Below are 20,112 nucleotides of genomic sequence, written 5' to 3' on the forward strand. Positions count from 1 at the left end.
GGAGACACACACCCGTCAGGTATAGTGTGGGAGTAGTATTGGACAGGAGGTGGGCGACGTGAGGCGCTTACATAAAATCACTCATCTCTTACAATTATTCAGAAAAGAAAAATTCCCCCAACATATCGCAATTTGTAAAAATAAAAAATGCTCTCATACACTTATATCACTCAGGGCTACACTCATTATAGCCCATGGTGGGAAGATACCAGTTAGGCATCCCCCCCATAGGTCTTTAAAACTTGAGTGACCCCAACGAGTTTTTTTAAGTGGTACCCACTTCAGGAAATACTGGCTATTTGTAGGGCAAAACCAAGAGTGGAACAATCAGAGGAAAAAGTATAATAGAAATACATCTCCACTTCTGGATTTATCACCCACTCCTGGTTTTGGCTTACAAATACTGAGGTGAAATACTGACCAAATATTGAACATCTGAACGTGGTCATAAGCTTGAAATCTGCATGATGACATTCTGCCTCATAGTCTTGTATACTGGCCAAGGGGAGCCAAAAAATATAGTTCTTACCGATAACGGTATTTCTCTGAGCCCATCGGCCGATATTTGCGGTATCGGAATTCCGATCCCGAGTTCCGATATTTTTGCGATATCGGGAATCGGGATGAATATTTATGTGTAAAATAAAGAATAAAAAATATGAATATACTCACCCTCGGATGCGCCCTGGTTGTAACTGCTGCAACCGGCAGTCTCCGTTCGTAAGAATGAGCGAGTGAAGGACCTGCGATGACGTCGCGGCTTGTGATTGGTCGAGTAAGCGGTCACATGAGCGGTCACGCGACCAATCACAAGCCGCGACGTCATCGAAGGTCCTTCACCAGCTCATTCTTAGGAACGGAGGCTGACGGTTACACCGCTAAGGTCCAGGGTCCACCGGAGGGGGTGAGTATATCCATATTTTTTATTTTTATTCTTTATTTTTTACATGAATATGGATCTCAGGACCTGAAGGAGAGTTTCCTCTCCTCCAGACCCTGGGAACCATTCCAGGATACATTCCGATATTTGTGTCCCATTGACTTGTATTGGTATCGTGTATCAGCGATATCCGATATTTTTCGGATATCGGCCGATACAATCCGATACCGATACTTTCAAATATCGGAAGGTATCGCTCAACACTACTTCAGTGTGAATTTACAATTTTCATAGTCATGAAAACACAAAAAAAAATCTTTAACCCCTTACCGGCATCGGACGTACTATACCGTCCGATGCCGGCTCCCCTGCTTTGATGCATGGCTCCGCGGTGAGCCCGCATCAAAGCCGGGACATGTCAGCTGTTTTGAACAGCTGACATGTGCCCGTAATAGGCGCGGGCAGAATCGCGATCTGCCCGCACCTATTAACTAGTTAAATGCCGCTGTCAAACGCAGACAGCGGCATTTAACTACCGCTTCCGGCCGGGCGGCCGGAAATGACGTCATCGCCGACCCCCGTCACATGATCGGGGGTCGGCGATGCTTGTATGCTTGTATATTGTAACCATAGAGGCCCCAGAGACCTCTATGGTTACTGATCGCCGGTGGCTGTGAGCGCCACCCTGTTGTCGGCGCTCACAGCACACCTCCATTTCTGCTACATAGCAGCGATCAGCAGATCGCTGCTATGTAGCAGAGCCGATCGAGTTGTGCCTGCTTCTAGCCTCCCATGGAGGCTATTGAAGCATGTCAAAAGTTAAAAAAAAAAGTTTAAAAAAAATGTGAAAAAAATAAAAAAAAAACATAAAAGTTTAAATCACCCCCCTTTCGCCCCAATCAAAATAAATCAATAAAAAAAAATCAAATCTACGCATATTTGGTATCGCCGCGCTCAGAATCGCCCGATCTATCAATTAAAAAAAAATATTAACCTGATCGCTAAACAGCGTAGCGGGAAAAAAAATTCGAAAAGCCAGAATTACGTTTTTTTGGTCGCCGCGACATTGCATTAAAATGCAATAACGGGCGATCAAAAGAACGTATCTGCACCGAAATGCTATCATTAAAAACGTCATCTCGGCACGCAAAAAATAAGCCCTCAACCGACCCCAGATCATGAAAAATGGAGACGCTACGAGTATCGGAAAATGGCGAAATTTTTTTTTTTTTCACCACTTAGATAAAAAATAACCTAGTCATGTTAGGTGTCTATGAACTCGTACTGACCTGGAGAATCATAATGGCAGGTCAATTTTAGCATTTAGTGAACCTACCAAAAAAGCCAAACAAAAAACAAGTGTGGGATTGCACTTTTTTTGCAATTTCACCGCACTTGGAATTTTTTTCCCGTTTTCTAGTACACGACATGCTAAAACCAATGATGTCGTTCAAAAGTACAACTCGTCCCGCAAAAAATAAGCCCTCACATGGCCAAATTGACGGAAAAATAAAAAAGTTATGGCTCTGGGAAGGAGGGGAGCGAAAAACGAACATGGAAAAACGAAAAATCCCCCGGTCATGAAGGGGTTAAATGAGAAGGTGTGTCCAAACTTTCAGTCTGTACTAATAATATATATATATATATATATAATTTCATTTTAATTGGGCTTCAACAATCTAGGATGAAGGGTTAATGGCATCAGGAGTCCAGCTTGTACATTATTAGGCTCAATCTCAGCCATTTCTAGCCTTCCTCCAGGGGCTGGCCATCACAGATGGGGCTACGAATAGACTTGAGCACGATGCAATATCCAGATAGGGCAGCTTCGGAGGAACGCCATCACTGTGGCTAGCTTTGCTATATTGCTTTCCTGGACCATTCATTTCTATGGGAATTACTTAAACAACACTGCACCCAGTCAGTAATTCCCATCTTGGCCATGAGAGTCACAGATGAGACTAACCGTTCAGGAGGCCCACCCACCCTTACACAATGACTGGCAAGGCACAATACATAATATATGGGAGGCATGACGAGGCTGAAGTTGGTTTCTTATTCGTTCAGTTTCTTATTCGGAGCTGAAGTTGGTTTCTTATTCGTCAGTTTCTTATTCGGCAATTTTTTCTTTTCTGTTTTTTTATAGGTTTAACAACAAAAAATAATCATCATAATAATAAAAGACAATGCAGCGAGGAGCCCTGATGTGAATACACTTAAAAACGGCTACAAAAACAATAAAACTGGCACAAAAATGGGCATCAAAGTGGGCACCAAACAGCGCTGAAGAAAGGGTTAAATGCCTTTGGGCCACTGATCTAACACTGCAGACATATAGAACAGGGCGCCCCACATAAAAACCAGTTATTTGCAGCCTGGCCCAAATGGGTTCTGGGCATCAGAACTGGCTTCAAAGTGGGCAGACAGTCAATTTTGGACATATGAATAAGTAACTGATGTTTTTAAGTGGTTAAATGCCTTTGGGCCACTGATACGACACTTAAAATACACAGACAGTGATGCCCTGCATCAAACCCAGGTCCCTTCAGCCTGGCCCAAATGGGGTCTGGCCACCAGAACTGGCATCAAAGTGGGCAAACAGCCCATTTCCACAGATTTGAATAAGTAACTGATGTTTTTAAGAGGTTAAATGCCTTTGGGCCACTGATCTGACACTTAAAATATACAGACAGTGATGCCCTGCATCAAATCCACATCCCTCCAGCCTGGCCCAAATGGGTTCTGGGCACCAGAACTGGCATCAAAGTGGGCAAACATCCCATTTTCTTAGATTTGAATAAGTAACTGATGTTTTTAAGGGGTTAAATGCCTTTGGGCCCCTCATGTAGTACTGAAATTTTTTTTTTTTTTTTACTGTTTTTACAAAATTTTTACAGCATGCTTTTTTATTATTTTTTAAAGTGTGCAAAAAAGGACCCATGCTAAGCAAATGCAAAACCGCGAAAAATGCTGTCCACTGCAAGAGTTGGGCCTCAGGATGCATTGGTTGTCGTGATTGCATAACTCTGTGTACGCAACCTCATCTTCATCCTCCTCCTCTGCTGAGCTAGTTAGCTGCATGCCTCGGGGTTTACAACATGTGTGAGCTACTACCTCATCGTCATCCTCTCTGTTCTCCCATTCCTCACCCTGAGAGGCACCCTCCTCCTCTTACTGCCTTGACAGCACAGTACAGTCTGTGGACGCCTCAAATATCTGAGTCTTGTCACAAATGGATCACCTTCACCCAATGGATTTAACGTCTGTTCAAGAGGGTTTGGTTTATGCTCTGAATAAAATTTGTCAGGCCATAGATCTAAGTGTGAAAATATGTGCCCATTGGTTCAAATTATTTAATAAACTTGACTCTGTGAATGTTTAGAGCAGCCATATGATACCTATCTACAAAGCGTACCATTATACTTTACTGCAATTGATGCCACTTTATTGGTGTCTGCCACTAATTGTTGTAAATGTGTATGCTCCTGGTTGGGTCTACTTTCAAAAGAATATAGAAGAGACATGTCATAAAGTAGGGACCATCAAATCTATAGATAATATCTTAAAAAGTCAATTTTATTTGGGTGTACAAGAACAAACAAAAAAAACAAAAACAAATTAAAAACATCTAAAAACAATGTTTGCCGTATAAGAAACAGAAATCATGTTGGCTGGGTCTCTGCTTTCACTTTGAGGCAAAGTTTTCAGATGAGAGGAAAGTGTGGGGGAACTGGTGAACGCAGAAAAGAATTGAAATGACTGAATAGCTGTTTAGGGTTGTGAGACAGGTATGATATGAGGGCTGAGAAGGCGGTTGGTTTTGCTTCATTCATAATTTCAACAGAATTTTTACTACTTCTGTTACTGGATGGGTAACTCCTCTCACTTTCTTTGCCAGCCGTACAATGGTACGCTTTGTAGATGAGGGCCAGAAAGAACATGTGATCCAGTATATGGCAACCGCTGCATCAAGTGGCCTCTGCTCTTCTTCCTCCACTTTAACATCACACACAGTATAGTCCTCAGTGGTGACACTCCAACTAAACTTTTTTTCCCCAACATCACAACTCTCCAAGCTCCCAACTGAATGTGGGGAACCACAGATGGACGATTCTGCAGAGCTGTTCACACACTATATTCCATAGGTATCATATGGCTGCTCTAAACATTCACAGAGTCAAGTTTATTAAATAATCTGAACCAATGGGCACATATTTTCACACTTAGATCTATGGCCTGACAAATTTTATTCAGAGCATAAACCAAACCCTCTTGAACAGACGTTAAATCCATTGGGTGAAGGTGATCCATTTGTGACAAGACTCAGATATTTGAGGCGTCCACAGACTGTACTGTGCTGTCAAGGCAGTAAGAGGAGGAGGGTGCCTCTCAGGGTGAGGAATGGGAGAACAGAGAGGATGACGATGAGGTAGTAGCTCACACATGTAAACCCCGAGGCATGCAGCTAAATAGCTCAGCAGAGGAGGAGGATGAAGATGAGGTTGCGTACACAGAGTTATGCAATCACGACAACCAATGCATCCTGAGGCCCAACTCTTGCAGTGGACAGCATTTTTCGCGGTTTTGCATTTGCCTAGCATGGGTCTTTTTTTTCACACTTTAAAAAATAATAAAAAGCATGCTGTAAAAATTTTGTAAAAACAGAGTAAAAAAAAAAAAAAAATTTCAGTACTACATGAGGGGCCCAAAGGCATTTAACCCCTTAAAAACATCAGTTACTTATTCAAATCTAAGAAAATGGGATGTTTGCCCACTTTGATGCCAGTTCTGGTGCCCAGAACCCATTTGGGCCAGGCTGGAGGGACATGGATTTGATGCAGGGCATCACTGTCTGTGTATTTTGTGCATCAGATCAGTGGCCCAAAGGCATTTAACCCCTTAAAAACATCAGTTACTTATTCAAATCTAAGAAAATGGAATATTTGCCCACTTTGATGCCAGTTCTGGTGCCCAGAACCCATTTGGGCCAGGCTGGAGGGACGTGGATTTGATGCAGGGCATCGCTCTCTGTGTATTTTAAGTGTCAGATCAGTGGCCCAAAGGCATTTAACCTCTTAAAAACATCAGTTACTTATTCAAATCTGAGAAAATGGGCTGTTTGCCCACTTTAATGCCAGTTCTGGTGCCCAGAACCCATTTGGGCCAGGCTGGAGGGACGTGGATTTGAAGCAGGGCATCATTATCTGTATATTTTAAGTGTCAGATCGGTGGCCCAAAGGCATTTAACCTCTTAAAAACATCAGTTACTTATTCAAATGGCAAAAATTGACTGTCTGCCCACTTTGATGCCAGTTCTGATGCCCAGAACCCATTTGGGCCAGGCTGGAAATAACTGTTTTGGATGTGGGGCGCCCTGTTCTATATGTCTGCAGTGTTAGATCAGTGGCCCAAAGGCATTTAACCCTTTCTTCAGCACTCTTTGGTGACCACTTTGATGCCCATTTTTGTGCCAGTTTTATTGTTTTTGTTGCCGTTTTTAAGTGTCTTCACATCAGGGCTCCTCGCTGCATTGTCTTTTATTATTGTGATGATCATTTTTTGTTGTTAAACCTATAAAAAACAGAAAAGAAAAAAATGCCGAATAAGAAACTGAACGAATAAGAAACCAACTTCAGCCTCGTGGAGGCATGGCATGCACACAAGTTTCTCTGTGAAAATGTAGCCGAAATGCTGGTGTATTTAGCGGAGTAACTCTGCCCCATCGTGTGCATTTAAATCTTTTTTCTAGAAGTTCATGGATGTTATTATAAGTAATGTGAAAAGGCGGAGTTACGGTAATTCATGCAGAATTAAAAATCGTTAGTCACATTAAGAAACTCGGCCGCTCTAATAATACTGCAATCTGTATGCTCAGCACATGTCAGGCATTCTGGCACTAAACAATAACCCAAATTATGCACTACAATGTTCATAGCTAGGAACCTGATCCCCCAGCGATGGGAACAGCATGTGAAGGGATCCCGTTACTTTAAGACCTTATAATTATCTCAGACAAGGACTCTGGAACAAGCTGTCATTAGGACAGTAAATTAGAGCTAAAACTCGCAGCCTCTGCCATCCCGCCATGCCATACCCGAATACCCGCACACACTCCGGAGGAGATGTAACAACAGAGGAGCAGCATGCGAGCAAACACGGATTTCTATTTTCCAGGAAATACAGCATTAACTGAGAGGCACGCAGCATGGTGGCTCACTGGTTAGCATTGTTGATCTGCAGCAATGGAGTCCATCAAGGACAACATCTGCGGGAGTTTGTAGGTTCTCCCCGTGTCTGCTTGGGTTTCCTCTCACACTCCAAGACATTCTGAGATTGTGAACCCCAATGGGGACAGTGATGAGGAGGATGATGACAAAGCAATGAGAACCTCTGCGAGACAATGGCACAGAATAGCATGAATAAGTGGCCTTTAGGGTGGTGGCCTTCTCAAAAAAATTAGATAGACAGACAGATAGATGCTTGAAGCTGCGAGAGTGAACAGAGCCCACAAGGCTACCACACCATGTAGTCAACAAGAAAATAAAGCCAGCTCACCACCTTCCAGGTGCACGGGACCTCCGTCCTGATGAGACCATATGTAGCGGAAAAAAAAAAAAGCTCTTTGTTCCAGCTCCTTAGATAAAATCTTCAAAATTTATTTCATTAATTAAAAACAACAAGAGGCATGCTCCAAGACCGCACCATGTGCACACAGAAACAGCAGGTGACGCGTTTCGATCGCAAGAGCGAACTTTATCAAAGCTGCTATACGCTACAAATGAATATATATATATATATATATATATATATATATATATATATATATATACACACATATATATACACACACACACAGACTGAACCAATCCATTCAGAGTCACAAATTACATGTCAACACTGGTTGTGAACAAACAGAAAATGAGATAAAAACACTCCTACAAAAAAAACAATATACAAAGCAAATGAATAGAAGACAAATTCATTGATAATGAAACATAATTTCATTGCGTCTATTCAGTCCGTCTGGAAATCTGGTGCCTAGGTAATAAATCCAGTAGGCTTCTCGGGTTAATAGTTGGCGTCTGACATCTCCACCACGTAGTGAGTTATTAACCTTCTCCAGTCCACAAACTTGCAGTGAGGAAATGTTACCGGCATGTCCAGGTATGGACTGGGACTGAAATTCAGCCCTGGCATTTGAAATAATACAGGCCCATTGTCCTGTCGCCTAGCACCAAATTGAATATATTGCGGATATTACCCTGGATGCAGGAGTGCGAGATTTACTACATGACCAATATTTCTAATGATTCCCGTGGATGGATGTCGGTGAGTTTGTGCTCCATCACAACACTTAACAGCATAGGTGTCTTGAGAACACTGATTCTGTTAACAACGTAGTAGACAAGGTGGCCCATGACCAGACAGGCCCTTCTGGCATTTGCCAGAATTGCCAGATGGCTAGTCCGGCACTGGGCATGTCTCTGAACGAAATGTTTTGCTACTGAAGATATATTATGGGAAAGGTTAGTGTCAGTACCATAAGAGATATCATTTACATGTTCAGCTATGCGAGTTTTTAACTTTCCTAGTGTGCAGCCTACACAGGCTAATTTACAGATGGTACAATCAATTTTATAAACCATTGACTTAGTGTTACAATTAATAAAACTCCTAATATTGAATTTGAGTATTGTCATGATGGTGAAAAAATGTGGTATTGATAGCTTGTTTGCATGTTTTTCAATTTGTTGTCCCACATTTATAGCTACCCTTTGTGATCCACCGTGTCTCCCGAGAAGTACGAGATGTATACATGCTAGGAGACAAAACGTTACCTATAGTGGGTGCCTTGCTTGCTACTACATTGCATCCACTTTGTGATATCAATGCAAGTGTGGGATCCTCATGCAAAATTGGAAGGAATTTTTTGATGATATTTCTGATTAAATAAAATTGAGAACTATATTGCAAACATAAAAAAGGTTTACGAACAACAGAGTCATCAGTCAGAATTATAAGAGGAAATCAAATCCTCATGATTTTTGGTTGCCACTCTATTTAGAGCTCTATTTAGCATCCAATTGGGATAATCCCTTTTATGAAATTCTTACAAGACTGCTTTAGTTCTGTATTTAAGTTTTGTTGATCATTACAATTACGTTTAATTCTAGTACACTCACCAACAGGTATAGACCTGATGATGTGTTTAGGATGACAGCTTTTGGCATGAAGAATCGTGTTACCACTCATTGGTTTAGGATACGATTGTGTGGTCATGTACATGGAGGCACGGGACGCCACAGCTGAGTCACTGCAGACACCTATGTACGAGCATGGAATTCATGTGACGTTGAGGTCATCACAGCTAATAATAAGCACGGCAGGGTATATATGGAGATCACAATGACACATCCCAGACAAATGTAAAGGTTCTGGCCATCTCACCAAATAATAGTGGCGTTAGAAGTCCAAATACAACACAATGTGATATCAAGGATTGTCAGAGCAGCTTTCTGCCAAAGATTAAGGTTTTGACGTGATCCCGTTATCTGTCATGGAGCTCCACCAACACAGACCCATTACACACCGCCTGGGCACCTCTTACAGGCCTCAGAGTAGAGTAACAAGGCGCCTCTCAAAGTGCCACAGAATACTGGCTCAGTGGTTAACACTGCTGCCTTGCTGCGGTTCAAATAGGGATAGAGATTGTATGTTCTCCTTGTATTTTCATTGGTTTTCCTCGGAGTACTCCAGTTTCCTCCACACTGCAAAGACATACTGATCGGGAATGTAGATCTCCAGAGGGACGATCAGTGGAAACGTGGATGAGATAGCCTTAGGCTACGTTCCCATGGATAGTTTCTATTGCGGACCTTTGAGAGCGCAAATCGTGGAGTAGTATCATTGAGAAAAAGGTGTGGGGAAGCCGCATATCTCCCTGTTACACAGCAAAGGGTGAAACTCGCCCTGCAGCAGGAATTCCCATGCCCCAGATAGGTTTCAGCCTGTGCAGGAGAGTTTAATGACAGAACTTTGCTGTCATCGATTTCCCACAAGCGAATACTCTGCGTTTTCACACAACAGAACTTTAAGATGCACCGAATTTCACAATTAGATTTCTGTTCACCGTTTAGCCTGCCATTGGTTTCCTTACTTCTAGACCAATTTTTAAGACCAAAAAAAAAACACTGGAGAGCACCTTTAGTAAATATGTTGTATCCTACAGACATCCGAAACTTTACCCCCTTTTCTTTGAAAGTGAGGTGCAAAAAGTGTTCAGAATCCTTAGCAGAACTGGCACATGGCATGCCCGTCAGGATTCTGGGGCATTTTCATAAGTAAATCTCTACACTGCCCTGGGGACCTCAGGAAGATGTGGCGGCAAAAGATGGGGAGTCCTTGGATGGAGACAAAGGAAATATTGTATTTATCTACACGCATACATGTATGACAAAGGCCCAGTGGAGACAGCCGGTGATCTGGTGCCATCAAAGTAGTCGATCGGCGCTCTACAGAACATGAGGCATTTCCCTGCACCCCATGAAATCAGTGGGTGCAATGCCCAGATGCCACCAATGTGTGGCTCCTTCGTACAATCAGTATAGTGACCACCAATTGTGCCAATAACTGATGTTAGAGACCGGCCACACAAGGGACAGCGGAGACGTGGGGCGCCAGCAATGATCATGTCTAATCCTTACGTTATTTAGAATCCTACAAAGATTTTTGGTAGCGGAACAATAACAGGTGGACAGACCTGTGCCCAGAGGAGGGCACACAGTTGGTACAGTGCCATCTGATCAGGCACAGCACAGCGGGCACTGGCTTGGTATAGTGCCATCTGATCAGACACAGCGGGCACTGGTTTGGGATAGTGCCATCTGATCAGGCACAGCGGGCACTGGATTGGTATAGTGCCATCCGATCAGACACAGCGGGCACTGGATGGTATAGTGCCATCTGATCAGACACAGCGGGCACTGGATGCTATAGTGCCATCTGACCAGGCACAGCGGGCACTGGCTTGGTATAGTGCCCATCTGATCAGGCACAGCGGGCACTGGCTTGGTATAGTGCCCATCTGATCAGGCACTGGCTTGGTATAGTGTCCATCTGATCAGGCACAGCAGGCACTCGCTTGGTATAGTGCCATCTCATCAGGCACAGCGGGCACTGGCTTGGTATAGTGCCATCTGATCAGGCACTGGATGGTATAGTGCCATCTGAGGCACAGCGGGCACTGGCTTGGTATAGTGCCATCTGATCAGGCACTGGCTTGGTATAGTGCCATCTGAGGCACAGCAGGCACTGGCTTGGTATAGAGCCATCTGATCAGGCACAGCGGGCACTGGCTTGGTATAGTGCCATCTGAGGCACAGCGGGCACTGGCTCGGTATAGAGCCATCTGATCAGGCACAGCGGGCACTGGCTCGGTATAGAGCCATCTGATCAGGCACAGCGGGCACTGGCTTGGTATAGTGCCATCTGATCAGGCACTGGCTTGGTATAGTGCCATCTGAGGCACAGCGGGCACTGGCTTGGTATAGTGCCATCTTATCAGGCACAGCGGGCACTGGCTTGGAATAGTGCCATCTGATCAGGCACTGGCTTGGTATAGAGCCATCTGATCAGGCACAGCGGGCACTGGCTTGGTATAGTGCCATCTGATCAGGCACTGGCTCGGTATAGTGCCATCTGATCAGGCACAGCGGGCACTGGCTTGGTATAGTGCCATGTGATCAGGCACTGGCTCGGTATAGAGCCATCTGATCAGGCACAGCGGGCACTGGCTTGGTATAGTGCCATGTGATCAGGCACTGGCTTGGTATAGAGCCATCTGATCAGGCACAGCGGGCACTGGCTTGGTATAGAGCCATCTGATCAGGCACAGCGGGCACTGGCTTGGTATAGTGCCATGTGATCAGGCACTGGCTTGGTATAGAGCCATCTGATCAGGCACAGCGGGCACTGGCTTGGTATAGAGCCATCTGATCAGGCACAGCGGGCACTGGCTTGGTATAGTGCCATCTGATCAGGCACAGCGGGCACTGGATGGTATAGTGCCATCTGATCAGACACAGCGGGCACTGGATGCTATAGTGCCATCTGACCAGGCACAGCGGGCACTGGCTTGGTATAGTGCCCATCTGATCAGGCACAGCGGGCACTGGCTTGGTATAGTGCCCATCTGATCAGGCACTGGCTTGGTATAGTGTCCATCTGATCAGGCACAGCAGGCACTCGCTTGGTATAGTGCCATCTCATCAGGCACAGCGGGCACTGGCTTGGTATAGTGCCATCTGATCAGGCACTGGATGGTATAGTGCCATCTGAGGCACAGCGGGCACTGGCTTGGTATAGTGCCATCTGATCAGGCACTGGCTTGGTATAGTGCCATCTGAGGCACAGCAGGCACTGGCTTGGTATAGAGCCATCTGATCAGGCACAGCGGGCACTGGCTTGGTATAGTGCCATCTGAGGCACAGCGGGCACTGGCTCGGTATAGAGCCATCTGATCAGGCACAGCGGGCACTGGCTCGGTATAGAGCCATCTGATCAGGCACAGCGGGCACTGGCTTGGTATAGTGCCATCTGATCAGGCACTGGCTTGGTATAGTGCCATCTGAGGCACAGCGGGCACTGGCTTGGTATAGTGCCATCTTATCAGGCACAGCGGGCACTGGCTTGGAATAGTGCCATCTGATCAGGCACTGGCTTGGTATAGAGCCATCTGATCAGGCACAGCGGGCACTGGCTTGGTATAGTGCCATCTGATCAGGCACTGGCTCGGTATAGTGCCATCTGATCAGGCACAGCGGGCACTGGCTTGGTATAGTGCCATGTGATCAGGCACTGGCTCGGTATAGAGCCATCTGATCAGGCACAGCGGGCACTGGCTTGGTATAGTGCCATGTGATCAGGCACTGGCTTGGTATAGAGCCATCTGATCAGGCACAGCGGGCACTGGCTTGGTATAGAGCCATCTGATCAGGCACAGCGGGCACTGGCTTGGTATAGTGCCATGTGATCAGGCACTGGCTTGGTATAGAGCCATCTGATCAGGCACAGCGGGCACTGGCTTGGTATAGTGCCATCTGAGACACAGCGGGCACTGGCTTGGTATAGTGCCATCTGATCAGGCACAGCGGGCACTGGCTTGGTATAGAGCCATCTGATCAGGCACAGCGGGCACTGGCTTGGTATAGTGCCATCTGATCAGGCACAGCGGGCACTGGCTCGGTATAGTGCCATCTGATCAGGCACAGCGGGCAGTAATGACACCTGACAGCTCACATTTCATCAGGACAATAAACACCTGTAGAACTACAAGCCCCAGCCTGGCACAGCTCTGTGTAACGCGTAGTTCTCCGAGCCGCAGGCAGCCACAGGCTGTGTGCAGTGCATCACCCGCTAGGAACAATAAAGTCTGCAGCCACCCCACGCCGGGGTCCTACCTGAAGGCATAGTCCTCCCGGGGGTCCCTGCTTGGGGACAGCTGCCCGCTCCGCTTACTGAAAAGCTTCTGGAATAGAGTCGGTGGCATATTGCAGGGAGCCCGGCGGCGGGCACTCACAGCCTGGCACGGCGCACCGAGCCCCAGCGCTCCATCAGTGCTCTGGTCATATGACTGCGCTGTCACCCGCCGCTGTCACATGGGAGGGGCGCACGGGGCGGGGCCAAGGCGCTCTACAACAATACACGGCTCCCAGGTTTGCCAGCCACATCCTGGACCGCGACACGTAACACTCGCTGTGATTGGTCAATTCATCAGACCCGCTCTGATTGGTCAATTCATCAGACCTGCCTGATTGGCAGAAAGCTAGTTGTTGCTGTTGTGTGTGAGGGAGAGCACGGGGAGGAAATCACGTGACGAGGTCAGATGACTGCAGGGTTATGAGCCGGGAGATCCCTTGTGCGTGGTTGACCCCAGGCACATCTGCGCTCAGCGGCGGCGGGCACCCGGCTGCTGGGTGCGGTGTGTGCAGGCGGGGGGTGCGGTGGCCGGGAGTGAGAAAATCTCCTGCTAGCGATGAGGAATGCATCCAGCTACACCAGTCTGCCAAAAGGCATTGTACTGGAGACTTGCACGGTGGCATGGAAGGGTTAATCCGCCCCCCACACACGGGAGGCAGTGAGGGTCCGCTCGCCCGGGGGTCCCAAGAATGGCGCTCTGGAAGGTATAGCCAGTGGCTGGGGGTGCACTCCAGTATTTCACCGCCCCACCCTACTGAGCAGTGGGGTCTCAGCAGGCGGACCCCCACCCGGCCTTTGTGATGTGAGGAGTGTATGGCGGGGGCACATTGACATCGTGTGTGCCATAGGGAGGAGACGTGGTCATATATACCACACAAACTAATAAATATCAGCACAATTTTGAACCATAATTTTAGTTTGTTAGGACGTTAGAAGGGTTAAAAGTTGACCAGCGATTTCTCAATTTTCCAACAAGATTTACAAAACCATTTTTTTAGGAACCACCTCTCATTTGAAGTGACTTTGAGGGGTCTATATGACAGAAAATACCCAAAAGTGACACCATTCTAATAACTGCACCCCTCATGGTGCTCAAAACTACCATCAAGAAGATTATTAACCCTTCAGGTGCTTCACAGGGATTAATGGAATGTGGAAAGAAAAAAATATTTTCCTTTTCTTCACAAAAATTTTGCTTTGGCCCCAAGTTTTTTACTTTCAGAAAGATTTCAGGAGAAAATGGATTCCAAGACTTGTTGTGCAGTTTCTCCTGAGTACGCCGGTACCCCATATGTGGGGGAAATACACTATTTGGCAGCACGGCAGGGCTTGGAAGTGAAGGAGCACCGTTTGACGTTTTGAACACAAAAATGGCTGGAATCGATAGCAAACCCATGTCACTTTTGGGAGCCCCTGATGTGCCTAAAATGTGTAAACCCCCAACAAGTGACCCCTTTTTGGAAACTACACCCCTTAGGGATTTTATCTAGGGGTGCAGTGAGGATTTTGAACGAAAGGTACTACACAATTTGATAACATTAGGTCATCATATTGAATATGTCATCATTAGTGTTGAGCACAAGCGCTCCCTACTCGAGTTTGTACTGGGTGCTCGGCTATGCGCCAAGTATCGCTGGTGCTTGAGTGACCCCGGTGCAGATTCGAGTAGCGAGCGCTTGCGCTCAACACTAGTCATCATTTTTCAAAAGAACCCAACCCCAATGCTAACCCTAGCCAAAACCCTAACCCTAGCCTAAACCCAATCATTACCCTAGACCAGGGCTCCCCAACCTGTAGCTCGGGAGCCACATGTGGCTCGTGGCCCCATGAATTGTGTCTGCCAGCTTGATGCATACTGTAACCCTCCAATTATCATAGCACCAGTGGGGACTAATAACCATGTAGTACTGTGGGGTAACTATGTAACACCAACTGGACAAACCACCATAGCGTCAGTGGGGGTCAGTAGCACTGTAAAACATCGCATCCCACCCTATATCCCATGCCTCTCCCGCTGTACATTCCCCCCAATTATTACCATCCGCACTCTGTATGCCAAGGGGACCCTACTTGCACACAACATCTAGATGCCCTACGTATTCTGTTCGCACTTATCCCTATGTAACTTTGTTGTTCTATCATCCATCACAGTGACAATTTATACGCCAAGGGATCTTTGCTCCTACTCTACATCTGCCACTCCTATATGTGTCTAATGGTAAACCAAGGTAACTAGCTTATATGACGCCTTTTTCTCCAACATCCCCGCTTCAGGTTAATGTCACAAACAACTTTGAATCAAAAGTGTTGCACAGCAACGTTAGTCTCTTACCATCTCTGGCTCCTCTCCCTTTGTAAATATACCTGTATATGTTTGTAAATACCATTTATGCTTGTCTAGTTATTTTTATCCATTGGTGTATATATATATATATATTATGATTTAGCTCATTCTCATATTATATCTTCTTTGCCTCCGTCGATGTTAGGCTACGTTCACATTTGCGTTGTGCGCCGCTGCGTCGGCGACGCAACGCACAACGCAAATAAAAACGCACGCAAAAACGCTGCGTTTTGCGACGCATGCGTCCTTTTTTGCCGAAATTTGGATGCAAGAAAAATGCAACTTGTTGCGTTTTCTGCGCCCGAGGCTTGCGGCAAAAAAAACACATGCGTCGCACAATGCAGCACAACGCATGTCCATGCGTCCCCCATGTTAAATATAGGGGCGCATGACGCATGCGTTGCCGCTGCGTCACCCGACGCAAACACGCAAAACGCTAATGTGAACGTAGCCTTAGCGGATTTAAAACTGACATTCTCTCTGTTTTCCATAGTAACCCCATGAATAAGACCCAGCAGGGTCGAAACGTTGGGTTTCTATCAGCACATTTTATTTTCTTTTGTGGCAACATTGACTGTGAACACAATAAACTTGTGTAACAATTTTTTGCATCATACCGGTTCTGAGTGTGCGGTGATTTCCAAGTACATGATTGTTGGGACCACATGGTCTGTTCTACCAGCACCTCCCTGTTCTTGACCTGAGTGCACACCATTATCTCTCCTTTATGCGTTTTTAATGCGTTTTTGAAAGCTAAATAAAGTATTATTGAACAAAAAAAAACGATTTGTGATGTCATTATTGTCCAACTTCCTCTTTAACATTTGGCCAACCCACACTCCATTACACACAGATAGACAGATGAGATGGATAGATAGATCTACATATAGATAGATCTATAGATGCATACATCTATCTATTCACATATCTATAGATGTATCTGAATAGATATATCTATGGATAGATATATCTATTAATAGATGTATGGATAGTGTAGAGTGTGTGTCCGGATTACATCTGGATTAGTTGCAGATTGTATGCTGCGTACTTGTAGTCCCATCGGATGATGCCTGCACACACACACACACCCAAAGACCCCCCACACACACCCTGACAGCCCCGCACACACCCGAACAGCCCCGCACACACCCAAACAGCCCCGCACACACCCAAACAGCCCCGCACACACCCAAACAGTCCCGCGCACACCTGCACAGTCCCGCACACATACGAACAACCCGCAGACCCTGCCCGCACACACATACACGCACACAGTCACCGCCCACACACTTTCCTCAACCCAAACTGCAGCGTTTCTCGGACCCACATCTGCAGCAAAGCTGCAGATCTTTTTTACATCTGCGGTTTTCTGCGGATGTGCCCGACTCAATGCAAATCTATGGGTGCAGAAACGCTGCAGTTCCGCACAAAGGAAGTGACATACTGTGGGAAAAAAAGCTGTATTTCGGTGCGGCTTTTTCCGCAGCATGTGCAGAACAAGTCTGCGGCTGCCATAGACTTACATTGGTTGTGCACTACAATGCGGATTTGATGCAATTCTGTGCGGCAAAAAACCCTGCGGATCTGCAATCAAATCCGCAATGCATGCACACAACCTTAGCATTTAGTGAACCTAGCAAAAAAGCCAAGCAAAAAACAAGTATGGGATTGCACTTTTTTTGCAATTTCATCGCACATTTTTTTCACATTTTCTGTTACACGACATGGTAAAACCAATGGTGTCGTTCAAAAGTAGAACTTGTCCCGCAGAAGACAATCCCTCACATGGCCATATTGACGGAAAAATTATGGCTCTGGAAAGAAGGGGAGCGATAAACGAAAAAAGCTCCAAGGTGAAGGGGTTTAGAAACATGGATATGGACATATCTATGTAAATAGACATAGATACACATCTATCTATCCCATATCTATCTATCCCATATCTATCTGTAATGGAGTGTGGGTTGGACAAATGTAAAAGAGGAGGCTGGAGAGAAATGATATCACAAATCATTTTGGAGGGAGGGGTTTGGGTGTGTTTTGGAGTGGGTGTGCTAGGTTCGGGCTTACAGGCCAGTGCAATGCATCATGGAACTTGTAGTATTAGAGCACAATAACTCAGGAGAAAGGAAGTTGTTGATTAACCCCATGAGAGCTGGATCCAGCACTAAAGATGTGCTGCTACAGCATGATAAAAGGTAATATTGCTAATATAAACACTGGATGTTTTCAGTGGCACATAATAGCAAGATTTATGAAAAAAAGTTATAGAAGTGGACAACTTCTTTAAGCAGGTAGCATGGTTTTTATCAAGAATATAACATACAGGTCAGTAAGTGACATATCACTGGAATCAGGGTCTCTCAGATGGGGTAGCAGCAACCTAGTGACAGATTCCCTTTATAGGTTATTTTTTTGTTAGACAATTATGGCATGTCCACGGGTTACCACATATTACAGAAACCCCAGCCCTGTCAGTGTCCCATTTTAGGCAGTACAATGCAGAGGCATCAGTTCACAACATGAGGGAGAAAACCAGCTTCCCTCCATAGGGAAAAGGTAAGAGATGTTTTATGTTTCTTATAAGCAAGCATGTGTGGTTTGTCAAACTAGCTAAAAATGAGTTAACTGGACAGAATCTGCAAACATCCTTTGATGATCTGGTTTCTCTTTCCACTATCTAGATCTGCATTTAATAATAATAATTTTTATATAGCGCTAACATATTCCGCAGCGCTTTACAGTTTGCACACATTATCATCACTGTCCCCGTTGGGGCTCACAATTCAAATTACCTATCAGTATGTCTTTGTAGTGTGGGAAGAAACCGGAGTACCTGGAGGAAACCCACGCAAACACGGGGAGACCATACAAACTCCTTGCAGATGTTGTCCAAGGTGGGATTAGAACCCAGGACTCCAGCGCTGCAAGGACAGACAAAGTACTCCTGTGCAGGAGCCACGGCAGGAAGCAAAGAAGAGAACGACATTGTTTGAAGATGGGAGGCGCCGGACCGCGACGCCCATCGGACCGAACCGGGACCGCCCCTGGGTGAGTATAATCTAACTTGGTTTTCTTCACTTTCAGGTTACATCGGGGGCTTATCTACAGCAGTACAGAATGCTACAGATAAGCCCCTGATGCCAGTGGCCTTCGCTTATAGGCGAATTTTGGGGTGACAGATTCCCTTTAAAGAAAATAGTGAAAAGGATCAGGATTGTCTATTTCCAAAAGTCAGCACTACTTCCAAGTTTCTGCCCAGGAAGAGAACCTCAAAGCTTTCGTAAAGTAGTCCCTTGTCCTTCTCCAACTGGTTACATTATGTCTTTACTCTCCCTGATTAACAGCCAAACCGAAAACTTCAAATCTTAGATGAAAATGGAGGGCACACCATGGGGTTAACAATCCACCCCCGGTACTTTTATCATTCCAGTTTCACATTTCTTCAAACCTCCTTATTTTTGTAGCAGGCGCTTGTGAACTCCAGAGCTGCAGAAAACGTTATGGATTTTTCTTTGGCCAACAGGCTAAATCGTCTCCACACTCACCCTCGGGATTCAGATCTGCCATTTGCACCAACATTCTAAATGGCCTATTCATTACCTTACCAAGATGGTGTTACTTCAAGAGGGAATTCTTCATTTGGAAGACAGTTCTTCACCTGATTGACACTTCATTTCACTTATGACTTTTGTGAAGAAGCATTCATCCATGACTGATTGGTCAGCGTACCAGATCGCCCAGTGGGTACCATCCACTTCTAAATGTTGCATTAAAGTTTTATCTTGTCCTTTCACTGGTTGCTGATTTATTAAAGTCCTAACTTTTGTCTGAATGGAAGAATCGCCGTTAACATTAGTGATTTATTGAGTATTTTAGTAAAATTCCTATACCTATTAGTAAATGTGGGATTCATATTTTCAAATTCTCGAATATTTAATTTTACCTAACAAGATGTTATCACAGCTGCAGGTTCACTGATTGTTCATCATTGCTCCATGTCTCTTCCTTCTTTGAGGAATGTAAATGGTTGTTTTGAAGAGTACATTACATTATTCAGCAGCAGTAGATTAACGTTTTGTGTGGTTTTCCTTCCCTCTTGTGTCTCTCCAATCGTACCTTTCTAATTGCTAAGTTGGTATGGTATGTCTTTCTTCATGCAATATAATAGTTCCGCACGCCACGAGGCAGTGAGATTTCTATAGCTCTCATATAAAAAAGGGAAAATTGCAGCTGCCTACCGCTCCTGTCTGTCTACAGTTTTATGTGTTTTGTAGTCACTAAGGAGGTAGGAGGGAAGAGGAGAGTGAATATTTTGAGTGCTGGCAGGTAAGGGGTCCTGGAAAGATGTCACTTGACCCTAATATACATCACAGTGTTTCTTATATTAAAGCACCACTCCAGCATTTTT

At 45.4% G+C, this 20,112-nt stretch overlaps 1 protein-coding gene and 1 long non-coding RNA gene across 4 annotated transcripts in view; one reads left to right on the forward strand and one right to left on the reverse strand.

Annotated features, from left to right (window-relative positions):
• Positions 1-13,530, reverse strand: part of FNIP1 (folliculin interacting protein 1) — a 114,621-nt gene extending 101,091 nt beyond the window's left edge. For both annotated transcript variants that reach the window (XM_069763929.1, XM_069763927.1), the window contains exon 1: positions 13,339-13,530. In XM_069763929.1, the coding sequence (XP_069620030.1) occupies positions 13,339-13,427 (89 nt within the window). In that variant the 5' untranslated portion in view covers positions 13,428-13,530. The remainder of the gene's footprint in view (positions 1-13,338) is intronic.
• Positions 13,531-13,729: 199 nt separating this feature from the next.
• On the forward strand, positions 13,730-19,481 carry LOC138675569 (uncharacterized). Of its 2 annotated transcripts, none has more exons than XR_011320691.1 (3): positions 13,730-13,758; positions 18,517-18,752; positions 19,228-19,481. It is a non-coding gene; the product is annotated as an uncharacterized lncRNA (long non-coding RNA). The 2 variants fall into 2 exon arrangements; XR_011320690.1 differs by having other exon boundaries at positions 13,750-15,585.
• The last annotated feature ends 631 nt before the right edge of the window (positions 19,482-20,112 follow it).

The sequence above is a fragment of the Ranitomeya imitator genome, chromosome 4, assembly GCF_032444005.1.
Source record: "Ranitomeya imitator isolate aRanImi1 chromosome 4, aRanImi1.pri, whole genome shotgun sequence".
NCBI lineage: Eukaryota > Metazoa > Chordata > Amphibia > Anura > Dendrobatidae > Ranitomeya > Ranitomeya imitator.